This window comes from Aethalodelphis obliquidens, unplaced genomic scaffold, assembly GCF_003676395.1.
Source record: "Aethalodelphis obliquidens isolate GAN/ISIS:26980383/991018 unplaced genomic scaffold, ASM367639v1 scaffold20, whole genome shotgun sequence".
Lineage (NCBI taxonomy): Eukaryota > Metazoa > Chordata > Mammalia > Artiodactyla > Delphinidae > Aethalodelphis > Aethalodelphis obliquidens.
The window spans coordinates 27,623,041-27,637,069 of NW_020837964.1; the positions used below are offsets into that span (position 1 = coordinate 27,623,041).

Consider the following 14,029-nt stretch of genomic DNA (forward strand, 5'->3'; position numbering starts at 1 on the left):
GGCAGGGAAGGCCCTCTGGCCAACAGCAACCCAAGTGGGCAGGGCTCTCCCTCGGCTAGGACTTCCTCTGCTCCCACACCTCTGGGATGGCCTCACCTAACGAACTATTTGACCCTGAGAACCACAGACAGAGGCCAGGCTAGAGGCCCCTTCTCCCCTTCCCCTTCCCCCCCTCCAGCTGAGACCTGCTCAACAACCCCATAGGGTAGGCCCTATTACTGCCCCCATTTCACAGGAGGACAGAACCCAGGTCTGGAGGCGAACTGCTGGAAATGCTGGAGGTTGGCATACCCACTGGGTTGGGTCCTTCTGGGCTGGCTTCCACGTGGAGGGCAGCTGGCTTGTGAAGGCATTTAGATGGGGAGGTTTTAAACCCCAAGAGATGGGGGAGGCTGGGAGGGGACATTCCAGGTGGCAGGAACAGTGGATGAGGGCCTGGGGTAAGTGCAGGGTATGCTAAGAATTCAGTTTGCCTTGAACACAGGCCATGGACATGAACGGGGTAAAAAACAGCTGCGACTGCTGGGTCCCTCCCAGCCTGGAATGCATGGCTCCACAGGCAGTGGGAAGCCAGGAAGGCTCCAGGGCAGGGGAGTAAAGCCTGTGAACACACACAGGTACAGCCCTCCTCCCTCCAGAACCCCTGGCGTCACACAGGCTCTGAAGAGGGACAATCTAGGAGCGAACCTCACTAGCTGAACCGCCCAAGGGCACTTCCTCTCTGGGATTCAGTTCCCTCATCTGTAAAACCAGGTTTCCCCGCCTTCCGGAATTCTAATGACCGAAGAGCTCAGCCGCTCGAAGGGCCTGCGCATCGCAAGAATCACTGCGCATCGCAGGTATCATTGCGCATTGCAGCCACAAGCAGAGTTCCGGTGGGCAAGGCTCTGAAACGCCTGAAAGTCGCCCAAGAGGCCAGTGCCGGGAGTGGATGCAGGGAGGGCTCTGGAGGCCTCCAGGGAGGAGGAGTAGCGCCCCTGCCTGGGGAGCCACCGTGGGCACCCCTGGCAGTGCCCCCCACTCCCTGGTTTGGCAGCCCCAACACATCATATGTGGAGCCAGGAGCCCGTTGCTAAGAGACCTGTTGCTAAGTTGTAAGTTGGGCCTTTTTACTCCAAACAAAGCTGGTGATTATCTGCCAGTGAAGTGGCCCATTGATGGGGGAGGGCAGTGGGCAGTGTGTGGGGGGCCTGCAGAGAGCAGAGAGCGGGGAGCGGGGCTCGTACCGTACCGTAATCAAGCCCTTCCCCGCAGGCTTGTCATTCATCAGCAGCAGAGGCTGAGTGATCTTCTTGCTGGAGACGATCTGGAGGGAGAGAGGAGAGGCACTCACTCTGAGGGCTGGGGAAGAGACCCAGGGAGGAAAAAATCCTCAACAGGCACTGCTCACAGCACGATGCTCCATGCCAGGCGCTGGCTAAACCTCCCCCTGCGTGATCCCCGCCATGGGAGGCAGACAGCAACCACCGCTAACCCCACCGGGCAGCTGAGGAAACTGAGGCCCAGAGAGGTTAAGACACTTGCCCGAGGTCCCACAGCTGGGACAGAATCCCAGCAGTCGGATTCTGCTGACCTGGATGTCCCCAGGAAAAGGCTCTTGTAAGGCTCACTTTCTGGAGACTGCTGAAGGGAGGTTAGCCACGTAACTGCCTCCTCCAGAGTCATCCAGAGACCCCCACCCTCCCTCAGGGTGTGACCCCTGATGGAGAGGATCAAACCCTGACGACTCCTATGTATTTTCATTGCTTTGAATAGTGAATACATTCACACAGAGTTCAAGGATCAATACAATATAGAAAGGACAAGTGGAACACATTGTAAGTCTCCCTCCCACCCGTCTCTGTACACCCCATTCCCACACCCTCCTTGTGCCACCACAGTTCTGTTTCTTGGGGAAAAGGCCAGTGTTTCTTTGTGCCAATGTGAGCATGTTCCTAGTCTCCCTGTGCTACTTTTTCTCCCTAGGTCCACTCTCTGCCCTTCTCCACCTTCTCTATGCCACTGCGGACTGCATCACCTGGCTCCCCTGTCTTACAGCTTGTTGGGGTCCAGCCAACGGGGGTGCCAGCAGGAGCTAGGAGAGCAGGAGGGGAGAAGGGCTGGGCGGAGCCTTGGCGGAAGCTTTGTTGCTCTTCATCGGCCTCGGCTCCAGTCCAGAGGCCTCCCCGTGGTGGCCACAGCTCTCCCCAGGACCTGGCGACACCACTTCCTGCCCCGCCCCTCCCTCCAGGCTAGGGGTGGCTGGGCTTCTGACAGGTGTCAGCCCTGTAAAGGTTTCCTCACCCCTTGTCGGTTCCTGCCCCTGCCCACTGGTCCTAAAGCTCTCTCCTCGGTTACCCTTTGAGGGTGTAGACACATGGCGGGGACCCTGAGAGACACACCCCACTTCTTACGTAACTGCTGGGCCCTTGCTTTTTTCATTGAACATCATCTCCTGGAAGGCCCAGGGCCTTTCAGTCTCCACTAGAACCTCTCGAAGCATTTTCCGTTTTATTCACCCACCATCCCTATAGACTGGGCAGAGAGCTCATCACTATCCCCAAGTAAAATATGGGGAAAGTGAGGCTCAGAAGGGTGTGGGGCTCGCTCTAGGGCACACAGCCATTAACAATGATCGGAACTTGTATCAGGAGCTCTTAGCCCTGCAACCTCCATAAGCTCACCAAGGAGTGAGCTGGAGGGGGAAATGTGGCCCACAGAGGGAAAGGAAGATGCCCAAGGTCACACAGTGAGCCAGCCATCAAGTGGGACTATCGTGGGTGTCTTGGTTGCTGGTCAGATGCTCCCATCCCAGGAAGTCAAGACCACACTTGCTTACTTCTACCACTGAGCAGCTCTGGCCACAGGGCGCCCCACTCCTGTGTGGCACTGTGCTCAGTGTCTTCCGAGGGGAACACTTCAGCCTGGCCCCAACCGCACCTGCCTACTTCCCCCTTTCTGTGCCTGCTGGCCCCCAAGGCTGTCCACATTTGTGATGCCACCTCAGGAGCCAGGCGGGAAAACAGGACCAGGGAAAGGAGGCAGCAGCAGACTCTCCAGGGGGCTGCCCCATCCTTGGGAGCCAGGTGACTTATGGCAGCACTGCACTGACCCCGCCCTCCTGGAGGAGCCCGGCTCACCGTGCCCAGGCTGCAGGAGAACTGGCCCAGGAAATCATGCTCCTCAAGCTGCGTGCTGGACTTGTCCTGGTCAAACAGGGCAAACTTGAGCTTCTGCACCTCCTCAAAATGGTACTCAAGGACGAACTTCTTGGAGAAAGCGGGGTTGAGGTTGTTGACTGCAGTTTCTGTCCTGTCATACTGGCAGAGGGCAGGGAAACAGGTGTCAGAGTCAAGTAGCTGTTTCAACCCTTCTTGGGCTACAGGGAATCATGGTGCTTACTTGCTAAACACCCAATTCTGTGCCAGGCACTCATGGCCAGTTACCCAGATGGCTGAAACAATCATTACTCCCAGCTCACAGATAAGGACACTGAAGCACAGAGAGGTTAAGTGACTCACCCAAGGTCGAACAGCTAGAGGGCAGGGCCAAGATTTGAACCCAGTCCTGACTCTACCATTCACACTTTTTTTTTTTTTTTTTTTGCAGTATGTGGGCCTGTCACTGTGTGGCCTCTCCCATTGTGGAGCACAGGCTCCGGACGCACAGGCTCAGTGGCCATGGCTCACGGGCCCAGCCGCTCTGCAGCATGTGGGATCTTCTCGGACTGGGGCACGAACCCGTGTCCCCTGCATCAGCAGGCGGACTCTCAACCACTGCGTCACCAGGGAAGCCCACCATTCATACTTTTAACACACTGGTCCTGACTCCATACCCAGGTTCCAAGGTAAGAGGTCGGACCCTGTCCCTGCCTAGGTTAAGTGACAGAGGGAGTCCCTTTTCCCATCTGGACCTCAGTTTCCCCTTCTGTAAAATGAAAGGATTTGACACCTGTGGCTTTCATCCTTTATATTTGGGGAGAACCCTTTTTTCAAACCACATTTTACATGGAAGCTGAGAGAAGAAACAGAGAGAAGGAGGGGTACTTAGCGGGGAGGTAAGGTCAGGGGTTCCCCATCTCCCCGGAGGCAGGTGTCTGTACCTTCCTCAAACCATGGAATGTCAAAACCAGGAACCGAGCGTCCCCTACCTAGTGTGGAGACCGAGGCCTGGGGAAGGGCAGGGCCTTGCACTGTGGGTCTCTGGTGGGGCTGGGACAGGAACCCCGCCTCCCGGCCTCTCTGCACTGAGGCCCCAAACCGCGGAATCTGGGTGACAGTCTATTTTAGGGCCTGGGCGGTGTTGATTTTTCCTCCCACCCATCCCATTTCCAAGGGCCAGAGAGCAGCAGGGACGGAAGAGGTCTTGGCCCTGAGTTATTTTTAGCCAGGGTGTCTGGCCTGGGTGGGAGCGAGATTGTCAGGGAGGGTGGGGGGCATGTCATGAGTGGGGGTGGGTGCAGTGGGGGAGGACATCACTCCCCGAGGGGCTGGGGCGGGGGGAGTTCCGGAGACCTGTCAGAGGGGACTCTGGACATGCTGGCCTCAGGCCTGGGGCTTCCCCCAGCAATCCTCGGCTGACCTCATGCCCCACCTCCCACTTCTGGCTGTACCACCAACGTGCTCGGTGAAACAGGTAAGTCCCTCCCCGCTCTGGGCCCCAGTTCTCCTCTGTAAAATGGGTCAACAATCCCAGCCCATTTCCTTGGCATCACAAGAAGGAGCCAACATCTGTGGAAATTCTTTGTAAACCACAGTATGTTCTGTGGGACGCCCACCGAGGCCTCATTAAATAACTATGAAAAATAGAAACATATTTTGGAAAATTTATATGCATGTAAAACTGTCTGGAAGGCTGGATACCAAACCATTAACAGTTGGTTCTCCCTGACAGGCGGGTTCCCAACCATTTTGATTTTCTTCTCTAGGTCTACCTGGATTTTCTAAATTTACTGCAATGAATACAGACCCCTTTCGGAATAGGAAACAAAGCCATTTTTAAACGCTGAAAGTCTTAACAGTTTGGATTTCTTAATATCCTTCCTTAAGCTGCATCTTTCCCCAGCCCTCAGGCAAAAGTCTTCCAGCTCAGAAGTCGTTGGCTGTGGCACCATCAACATCCCCAGCTCTGGGACTCTCCAAGGTAGGCAGGGAAAGAAAATCCTCATTTCACAGATGAGGAGACAGGCTCAGAGAGGGATAGCCACCTGCCCAAGCCCACACAGCAGGGAGTGACAGAGCTGGGTCTTGGTCCAGCTCTGGGACCAAAGCCTGAGTTCCCTATTTCTCTGTTTGCTCCTCACTGACTGTGCTCATTTAGGAATAAGAGGAGAAAGTTATTTTAAAAATGAAAGCAAGCATTTTGCAAAACTCTAAGGTTTTAACTATATATTATAGTAACTTAAAATATTATAGAACACTAAATATAAAATTATATAAATATAAATCTATGAATTATAATAAACACAAATATAATTATTTTAAGTACTGTTATAAACATTTTAAATAAAATTTGATTTTCAGAATAACAATTTTCTAAGTAACCCCCGGCCCACACTGCAAGTACTTCCAAGGGCCTGACCCCAGGTCCCTGGGATACAGTGAGAGCCCCTCCCCAGCGACCGAGCCACCCTCCACCCACTGCAGCTGCACACAGAGGGGCCTCACCTCGCTCCACCTGCCATTATTCTCTGTGAAGAGGACACAGAAGGGGTCAGACTTAGAGGTGACGTCCCGGTCCAGCAGGTTCTGGCCGCTCACTGACAACTCCACCTTGCACACGCAGTACTGGGAGCCCACGGGGGCCACCCCCGGTGCTGGGGCACCTCCACCCGGCATGTAGGCCATGGGGGTCGGCAACGGCGGCAGCAGCTCCTCGCAGTCTGAGGGGACAGCATTGGGGGGGTCAGAGAGGGGACAGACATCTGCTGCGCCACTCCACCCTGGGGAGGCGTCACCACCTGACCCTCAAGGTGTGGTTAAAGATGGAAGAGAAGGAGTGTGTGTGGGGCAGGGTGGCAGTGGGGAGGATGACATGGGCAAAAGCTTGGAGAAAGAATGCAGGAAATGCGTGAAAAAGGAGTCTCCGGTAGGTGTGTTTAGTTTGTCTTTATAGTCATTCTCTGCTTTGGTCCGTCTTTACCTGTGAGATACACCCAGGTCCAAGCTGCCCCTGTCAGATCAGCAACAAATCACAGTGGACACAGGCATCCCAATCATTTTGCCAGGAAAACCTGGGCTTCTCCTGAGCAACTGACATATCGGCATCTTGCGGCTACGACAGAGCTTGTAATTGCTCAGGTTTCCCTCAGTGCTTTGGCCGCTAGGAAGCTACCTTCTGGTCACTTATACAAAACTTGACTTTGTTCATTATCTGTCTTGTTCATCCTGTATCACCAGCCTAAGCACAGTGACCGGTCCATAGGAGGCACTCAGCTTACATTTGTTGAATAAAAAAAAAGGTACGTGTATAAGTCAACGAATGCACAAACGCTCCGTATCGCTCAGATCTTGCCTGAGTTGGTCCTTATCCTCAGCTCTCTGTGCCTCAGTTTCCTCATGTGCTAACGACACATCATGACACAGTCCTATGAGGTGTGGTCAGATCTTATTTCCACTGGCACATCTGAAGTTCACCCAGGCCCGCCTTCCAGCATCAGCCACCCGGCAAGATGTCCATTTTGGACATCCCTATTCCCCGCTCCCCGCGGCGGGTCACAGATTTGCTCATCCCTCCCTGACTTGGCACGGCCACCCTGCGGCACACACGCAGCTCTCCAGCCCCTCCGATGGAAACTAGTTTTTACACGACAAGAATAAATACTGCAGGCAAACTGCAGTGCTGTGCTGATGCTCTGGGCTCGTGTGACTATAATGAGGTTCTGTTCTAGGGACAGACGGTGGGAGGGAGGAGGCTGAGCACTGGCTTTGTCACTGTCCAGGTCCTCTCCCTGTCAGGTATGCCCAGGGCGCTGTGTCTGGAGTGGAAGAGGGGACCGCGCTCGCGCAGGCCTCCTGCAGACCGGGGCTGCGTGTGCCCAGCGAGGGGCTGTTGCTCAGGAGGTGGGCTGGGGTCAGAGGGAGAGGGAGCGGGCCCAGCACTGCCACTGTGGCTCGGTCCTTCCCGCTTGGATCACAGCCACTTCCTCGCCAGCCTCCCTGCTGCCTCTCCTTAGTCTAACCACCCCTTGTCCCCACAGGGACTAGAGTGGGCTTTGAAAAACACAAATTGGACCATGACACCTCTCTGCTTAAAACCCTCCAAGACTTCCATCACTCTCCGAATAAAGCCCCAGCTCCCTCTGGGAGCCTGGAGCCCGCAGGACCTGGCTGCCCTCCGCAGCTCTCAGCCAGCCTGGAACATGAGGTCCTGGAGGGCTGGAGCTGGGTAGTCTTCTTACCGCAGGATCCCAGCTCTGGCACAGGTCTTGGGACTTGGCAGACATTCAGTAAACACTCTAGAGTGAATGAACGAGCCTCAGTGTCCCCCGCTGGAGGGTGAGGCAATTTTAGGACCTGCCCCGCCAGAGTGAATAAGGATCAGAGACATCATGCGGGTGACGTGCTCAGCTTGTAGTCAGGGCTGGTCAGCATGGTCAGGTGGGTTCATGCTCTCAGAAGGAATGGCCTCCTCTCACCTCCCTCCTCTGGGGCAGTGCAGGGCCAGTTACCCACTCGACAGTCAGGGGATAAGATATTAGTCAAGGAGTTGGAACCTGGCCTTTGTGGGTAAGTATTTGGGGGCTGGACTCGTCCACACAGAAGCTGAGAGAACACCTGTTTATGCTTACAACTACCTGGGGTGGGGTGGGGGGCACAAGAGTCACCCCCATTTTGCAGATAAGGAAACTGAGGCTCAGAGCAGAAGTCACCTGTACAATGTCACACAGTCAGGAAACAGGGGCAGGCTGTGAACCAATTTTCCAGACTCCCAGGCCAACGTACGGCCTTCTGGCCAGGGCCAGGGGACTGCTGGGCATGGTGGGGACCTAGAACCAGGTGGGGGCATCTGGGGAGTCAGCCAGGCCAAAGGGAGCCTGAGGCTAAGAAAACCCCGGCGCCCCCAAGGTCACCAGTTCCTCTGGCGTTACCCTGCCCGCACCCCTGTCTCTCCCATCATCACTAATGGGGTGGATTCCAGCTCACCCACCCCTCTCCACCTCACAGGCCCCCTTCATGACATGCTAGATGCCATTTGGGCCACCATCCCCCATACTGCCAAGTCAGACACCTCTGTTTTCATCCCGTACCTGAGGGGTATCAGGTACACACACCCAGGTTCCCACGTTTCCTCGTGCACGTCACACCGATACGCACGCGCACACATGCCCGCAGGCTAACAGATGCAAAGGCAAGCGCTGGTATGGACACTCTGGGGCCACTTCTCCCCCGCCCTCCCCCTGGTCTGAGCTACCATCATCCCTCGCCTAGGTTACTGCACTTCCTCCTACCCCTCACTGGCTCCAGCCTGGCTGAGGGTGTGGCCAGGAGGGCCAGGCCCAGGGGACAGTCCTCAGAGCCCACTGTGGCCCCACCTGGATCAGCCTGCAGGCCCCAGAGAGAGTGAGTGATGAGTGGGCGGGGAAGGGGGCACTCCTCCCCCAGCTAGGGGCAGGTCCCCCATCCCCAACTCACCCTCTGCTTGGAAGCTTCTGGATCCCCGAAACGGGGAGCACATGATGTCTGGAGTTGGGGCAGGCGGGGGTCAGAGTGGGCCCCTCTGTGCCAGCCGGCAGCGGGCGGGCAGGCCAGACCCTGAGGCCTGACGCAATGGAAAAAGAAACCACGGCTTAGGCTGGGCCGGGCCCCCTCCCCTCCTACTCCAGCAGGAGGGCAGGCAGGCAAGGTGTCATTAAGGGAGAGTTGGGCCTGCCATGCGCATCTAGGCAAGATGGAAACGCTCCCTGGTGCATCACCGCAGTACAGGTAATTTGAGGTTGCAGGCTGGAGAGGGGGCCTGGGGAGCTGGGGCCTGCTCGTGGATGGTCCTGACTCCCGGCCCAGATGGACACAGGCCTTCTGGGGTGACCAGAGCCCCGGGGAAGGAACTGGAAGGCGGGGATACAAAACTAGCAGTCCCTTTTACAGATGGGTTAACTGAGGCAAAGAGCGGGCAGGGCTTGGGAATTCCCATTCATTCATTCAGCAAACATTCCTTGAGCACTCTCAGGCTTCAACAATGAACAAGACGGAGGCTTAAGCTCCCACAGGGTCCGCTGGCCCGGCTCCTAAGACATCTTACCCTTTAGGCAGAAGAACAGGATTTGGAGACTCTGGTGCTGAGTCACAGGTCTAGAACATTCCAGTTTTAGCCAGAAACCTAGGAACCCATCCTCCTTGACCTCTCTTTCCTTCACCCCCCATATCCTACTACTGCTGTCGGTTCCACCGCCAAGATGCGTCCAGCATCGACCCCATCTCCCCGCTTCCACTTCCCTGGCCCATGTCAGGTCTCCCTGAGCAACCCCAGCCCCCAGACTCTCTCTTTTCCATGCCCCGCCAGAGCCAGAGGGAGTCTTTAAACATGCAAATCAGATGCTACCACAGCTCTTGCGGAAAATCTCCCAGTGGCTGCCCTTCCTTGTCACACAATCTGAATCCTCCCCAGGCCTACAGGGCCTGACCTGACCCCACCTTATGCCACACTCTCCGGTCACTCCCTGTGCCCCAGCTGCACTGGCCTCCTTCTGCTCTGCAAATATGCTAACCTCTCTCCTGCCTCAGGGCCTTTGCACTTACTCTTTCCCCTGCCAGAAATGCTTTTCTTCACGTGGCAGGTCTTTTTTTTTTTTTTTTTTTAATTGATTTATTTGGCTGTGTCAGGTCTTAGTTACAGCATGCAGGATCTTTCGTCGCGGCACGCGGGCTTACTTTCCCCACGTCATGTGGGATCTTAGCTCCCCGACCAGGGATCGAACCCGTGTCCCCTGCACTGGAAGGCAGATTCTTAACCACCGAACCACCAGGGAAGCCCCATCACATGACAGGTCTTAGTTGTCAGCTTCACGTCACCTCCTCAGAAGCCTTCCTTGGTCACCCAAGCTAATGCAATCTCAGCCTCACACTGGTTCCTTCACAGATCAATGCAATCTACAACCATTTTTACTAATTTGTCTATTTGCCTTGTGTACTGTCTGGAATGTAAGTTCCACAAGGGAGGGATCACTGTTTCCCCAAGCACCTAGAGCAGCACCTACACTGTGGCAAATGAATGAGGAAGGGAGCCCCTCAGGCAGGCTCTTTAATCTGCAGCCCCAGAGGAATCACAACCACCTCCCGGCTACACACAGCACTTGAGGGATCATGAAGCCCCTTCTCAGTCCCGGAACCATCATAACTGCTCCAAGAGGCCAGCACTAGAGGGGTTCATGTCCCATTTCACAGAGGTGGAAACCAAGGCCCAAGAAGGGGGCAGTGGTGCTTCTAAGCCAGGGAAGAATGGTGCTGAGGCTAAGAGCTAGGGCTGCCCTACTCCAACTTCCCCGCCCATCACTGGCCCCAGCAGCTCAGGACCCAGGAGCCCGGCTGTGCATCCCACCCACTGTGGAGAAGAGATGCCAAGGTGGCCTGCAGGGGCCCCAGTTCAGAGACGGGCAATGACAGGAGACACTGAGAGAGGCAGGTGCAGGGAGAGAGCCGTTAGGGAGCGGGGGAGGCAGCGGCTGAGGTGGAGACCTGGAGACCCAGATGGGGAAAAGGGACACGGGAGGGGCAGGGCCGAGGTGCCCCCCACTGCAGGGGCAAGTGCAACAGCGGGATGGCCTGTCAGAACTGGGGGGCATCCTGGGCCCTCTGAAAAAGCATGCTCAACCAGATACCTGAAAAATGAAATTGTTTTCAGTGCCAACTGCAGCAAGTAATGCTCTACAGTCTTGTTGGCAGCAGTTATGAGGACAGGGGTGCGGTCCTCTGGTCGGTACTGTGCTGAGGGTAAGAGCATTGACTCTGGACTCAGACTGCTGGGCTTGAATCCCTGGTTCTGTCATTTACCTGCTGTGTGATCTCAGGCAAGTTACTTAACCTCTCTGGTCTTTGTTCCCCTTCTATAAAAACAGGAACAGCAAAAGTGCTTTCATCAGGTATTGATGTCGAGGATTAAATGAGGTAAAGCATTTAGAATGACACCATGCAGCTTGTGCTATTATCAGTGATTCTTGATGACTGGGGGCAGGGGGAGAGGTGTGTGAAGTTTACGGTGTATGTAAAGGGGACCAGGAGTGAAAGCTCGTTGAGGATATGATTCTAGGCTCCCTTTCTCAGCTGGAAGACACAGCTCAGAGATGCCAAGGGAGACCAAGGTGGTAGATAGGGGGCCAGGGAGGGAATAACAGACTCAGACCCCACACCCACACACCCTTCAAGGTGCTACTCTCCTGGGCTGAGGGCTCCTGGGTCTTCATCATGCAGCAAATCCTGCTCAGTGGGGTCTAATCGGTGACAACAGAGGATCCTGGGGTCGCCTCAGGCTCTCTCCTCTCCAAGGGTGGTTCCCGGATGGGCCTCCTCAGCATCTCCTGGGAGCTTGTTAGAAAGGCAGGTTCCTGGGCCCCAAACAGACCTGCTCAGAGTCCCCAGAATGGCATCTGTGCTTTAACAAGCCCTCCTCGTAACACACAAATCCCAGAGGGGTGGGTAGGTAAGGCAGATTCTGATGCAGCAGGTCTGGGGAAGGACCCGAGAGTCTGCATTTCTAACAAGCTTCCTGGCGCTGCTGAGGCAGCCCATCTGAGACCACGCTTTGAACACCAAGCTCCTAGGCGGGAGGCTACACGGCCCACCAGTGGCTGACCATTCCCCAGGGATGGCTCTGGTTTAGCCCGCTCTTGGCCTAATTAGGCAGATGTCACGCTTGGTCCCCGTACAAGCCCTACCAACTTCCACGCTGAGTTCCCGCGAGGTCTCGGCAGACGTCTGAGTTTGCAGCCTCTGGTCTAGATGGTGACACTCTGGTAACTGGAACCCTCGGCTAACCAGATGCCTGGTCCCCACTGGCCCTGATAGCTGCATTTACTGAACTTACAGGGTCAGAAGATGCCTTGAACGCATCCAGATCTAAGTTGCCTCCTTCACCCCATCTCCCAGATGAGAAAGATCCAGGAAGACAAATGGCAACTGTATTAGGGTTCTCCAGAGAAAAGAGAACCAATAGGATATCTACATATATAGAGAGAGATTTCTTTTAAGGAACCGACTCATGAGCTTGTTGGAGAAGACAAGTCTGAAATCTGCGGGGCAAAACTGAAGGCTGCAAATTCAGGTTAGAGTTGACATTGCAGTCTTCAGTCCGAAATCCACAGGGCAAGACAAGCAGGTTGGAAACTAGGCAAGGTTTCTATGTTGCAGTCTTGGGGCTGAATTCCTTCTTCTGGGAGAAACCTTAGTCTTTCCTCTTAAGGCCTTTGATTGGATGTGGCCCACCCACCTAACGGAAGATAATCTGCTTTAATAAAAGTCCACTGATTTAAATGTTAATCGCATCTAAAAAAATACCTACACAGCAACATCAGACTAGTGTTTAACTGAACAACTGGTCACGATAGCCTAGCCAAGGTGATACATACGATTAACCACCGTAGCAACCTTCAGGTCCTAGAAGACCTGCCGTGGGGTGGGAAAACAGGGTGCTGAGGCTAGAGTTCTCTGCCAGCCCTTCCTAATTGTGGGAGCTAGGAGAGCCCACTCCCACCCTGTCAGCTGGCAGGGAAGAGAGGGGGTGGTATGGCTGTGGTGATGGAGACAGGATATAAAATGAGAGTAATAATAACGCCTGCCCCAGGCCCTGTGCCCAGTGTGTTATGGACTTGAACTTCTATAGCTTCACAACATCCTTGAGCGAGGTGTTATCACCACTCCCATTCTCCAGAAGAGCAAACTGAGGCTTGGAAGGATGTGCATTCCAGAGCCTCTGCTAATACGACTCAGGACAAGTCATTTGGTCTTTCTGAGTCTCAGTTTAGTTTTCTTATCCATCAAATGTAAATTACAGGGGCTTCCCTGGTGGCGCAGTGGTTGGGAGTCCGCCTGCCGATGCAGGGGACACGGGTTCGTGCCCCGGTCGGGGAGGATCCCACATGCCGCGGAGCGGCCCGTGAGCCATGGCCGCTAAGCCTGCGCGTCCGAAGCCTGTGCTCCGCAACGGGAGAGGCCACAACAGTGAGAGGCCCGCGTACCACCAAAAAAAAAAAAAAAAAATGTAAATTACAAAATGCCTGACACACTTCAGGTACTCGCTCAAATGAGAAAATCCTCTCCGGGACTCCCTACTGTTCTCAGGACAATGTCCAAACACCCTGATAGCTGCCGCCCCACCCCCCACCCCCCACCCCCCGCCTCAACACATTTCTGGCTCTAGCTATGCTGTTTACTACACAGAGTTCCAACAGTACTTTTTCATGCCTCTGTAATTTTGCACATGCTGTTCCATCTGCCTGGCATGCCCTTCCCTCTTCTTCACTTAGCTCTGTCATTCTTCAAACTCAGCTCAGTAAAACCAAACGAAATCAATGCCACTATGCCTTCCTGCCCCCACCCCCAGGATAAAATTTAAAAAGCTGGCGATACCAAGTGTTGACAAGGATGTGGAGCAACTGGAACTCTCACATGTCACCAACAGGAGTGTAGATTGGTACAACCGCTTTGGAGAAATGTTTGGCAGTGACTACGAAGCTAAATAAATGCATCCCTTATGATGACCCAGCAACGCCCAGCAGAAACATGCAATATGTTCACCAAAAGACACACCAGAGCAGCACTATTTGTAATAGCCCCAGGCCGGGAGTCCCCTAAATGCCTATCATCTGGAAAAGGGATAAATAAATGGTGAACGTGCACACAGTGGACCACACTGCCACGAGCATGAAGGAAGCACGAGGACAGCCACAACATGAATAGGTCTTATGAACATACTGAATGCAGGAAGCCAGATGCAAAGGGGCGTGTCATCCTGTATAATCTCATTACGTGAAGTTAAACCCAGGCAAAACAAGTCTATGCTGCTGGAGGGGCATTGCAAGATAGTGGGGGAGGGTGTGAGAAACCGGACGGGGCTACCA

General features: G+C 54.7%; 1 protein-coding gene across 1 annotated transcript in view; it reads right to left on the reverse strand.

The window, feature by feature from the left end:
- The window catches only part of CPNE2 (copine 2), a 51,845-nt gene that overhangs the window by 25,120 nt on the left and 12,696 nt on the right, over positions 1–14,029 (reverse strand). The window contains exons 2-4 of the mRNA XM_027119847.1: positions 5,646–5,860; positions 3,120–3,299; positions 1,232–1,306 (exon numbers count right to left, since the gene is read on the reverse strand). Coding sequence (XP_026975648.1) covers positions 1,232–1,306; positions 3,120–3,299; positions 5,646–5,825 — 435 coding nt within the window. The 5' untranslated portion in view covers positions 5,826–5,860. The remainder of the gene's footprint in view (positions 1–1,231; positions 1,307–3,119; positions 3,300–5,645; positions 5,861–14,029) is intronic.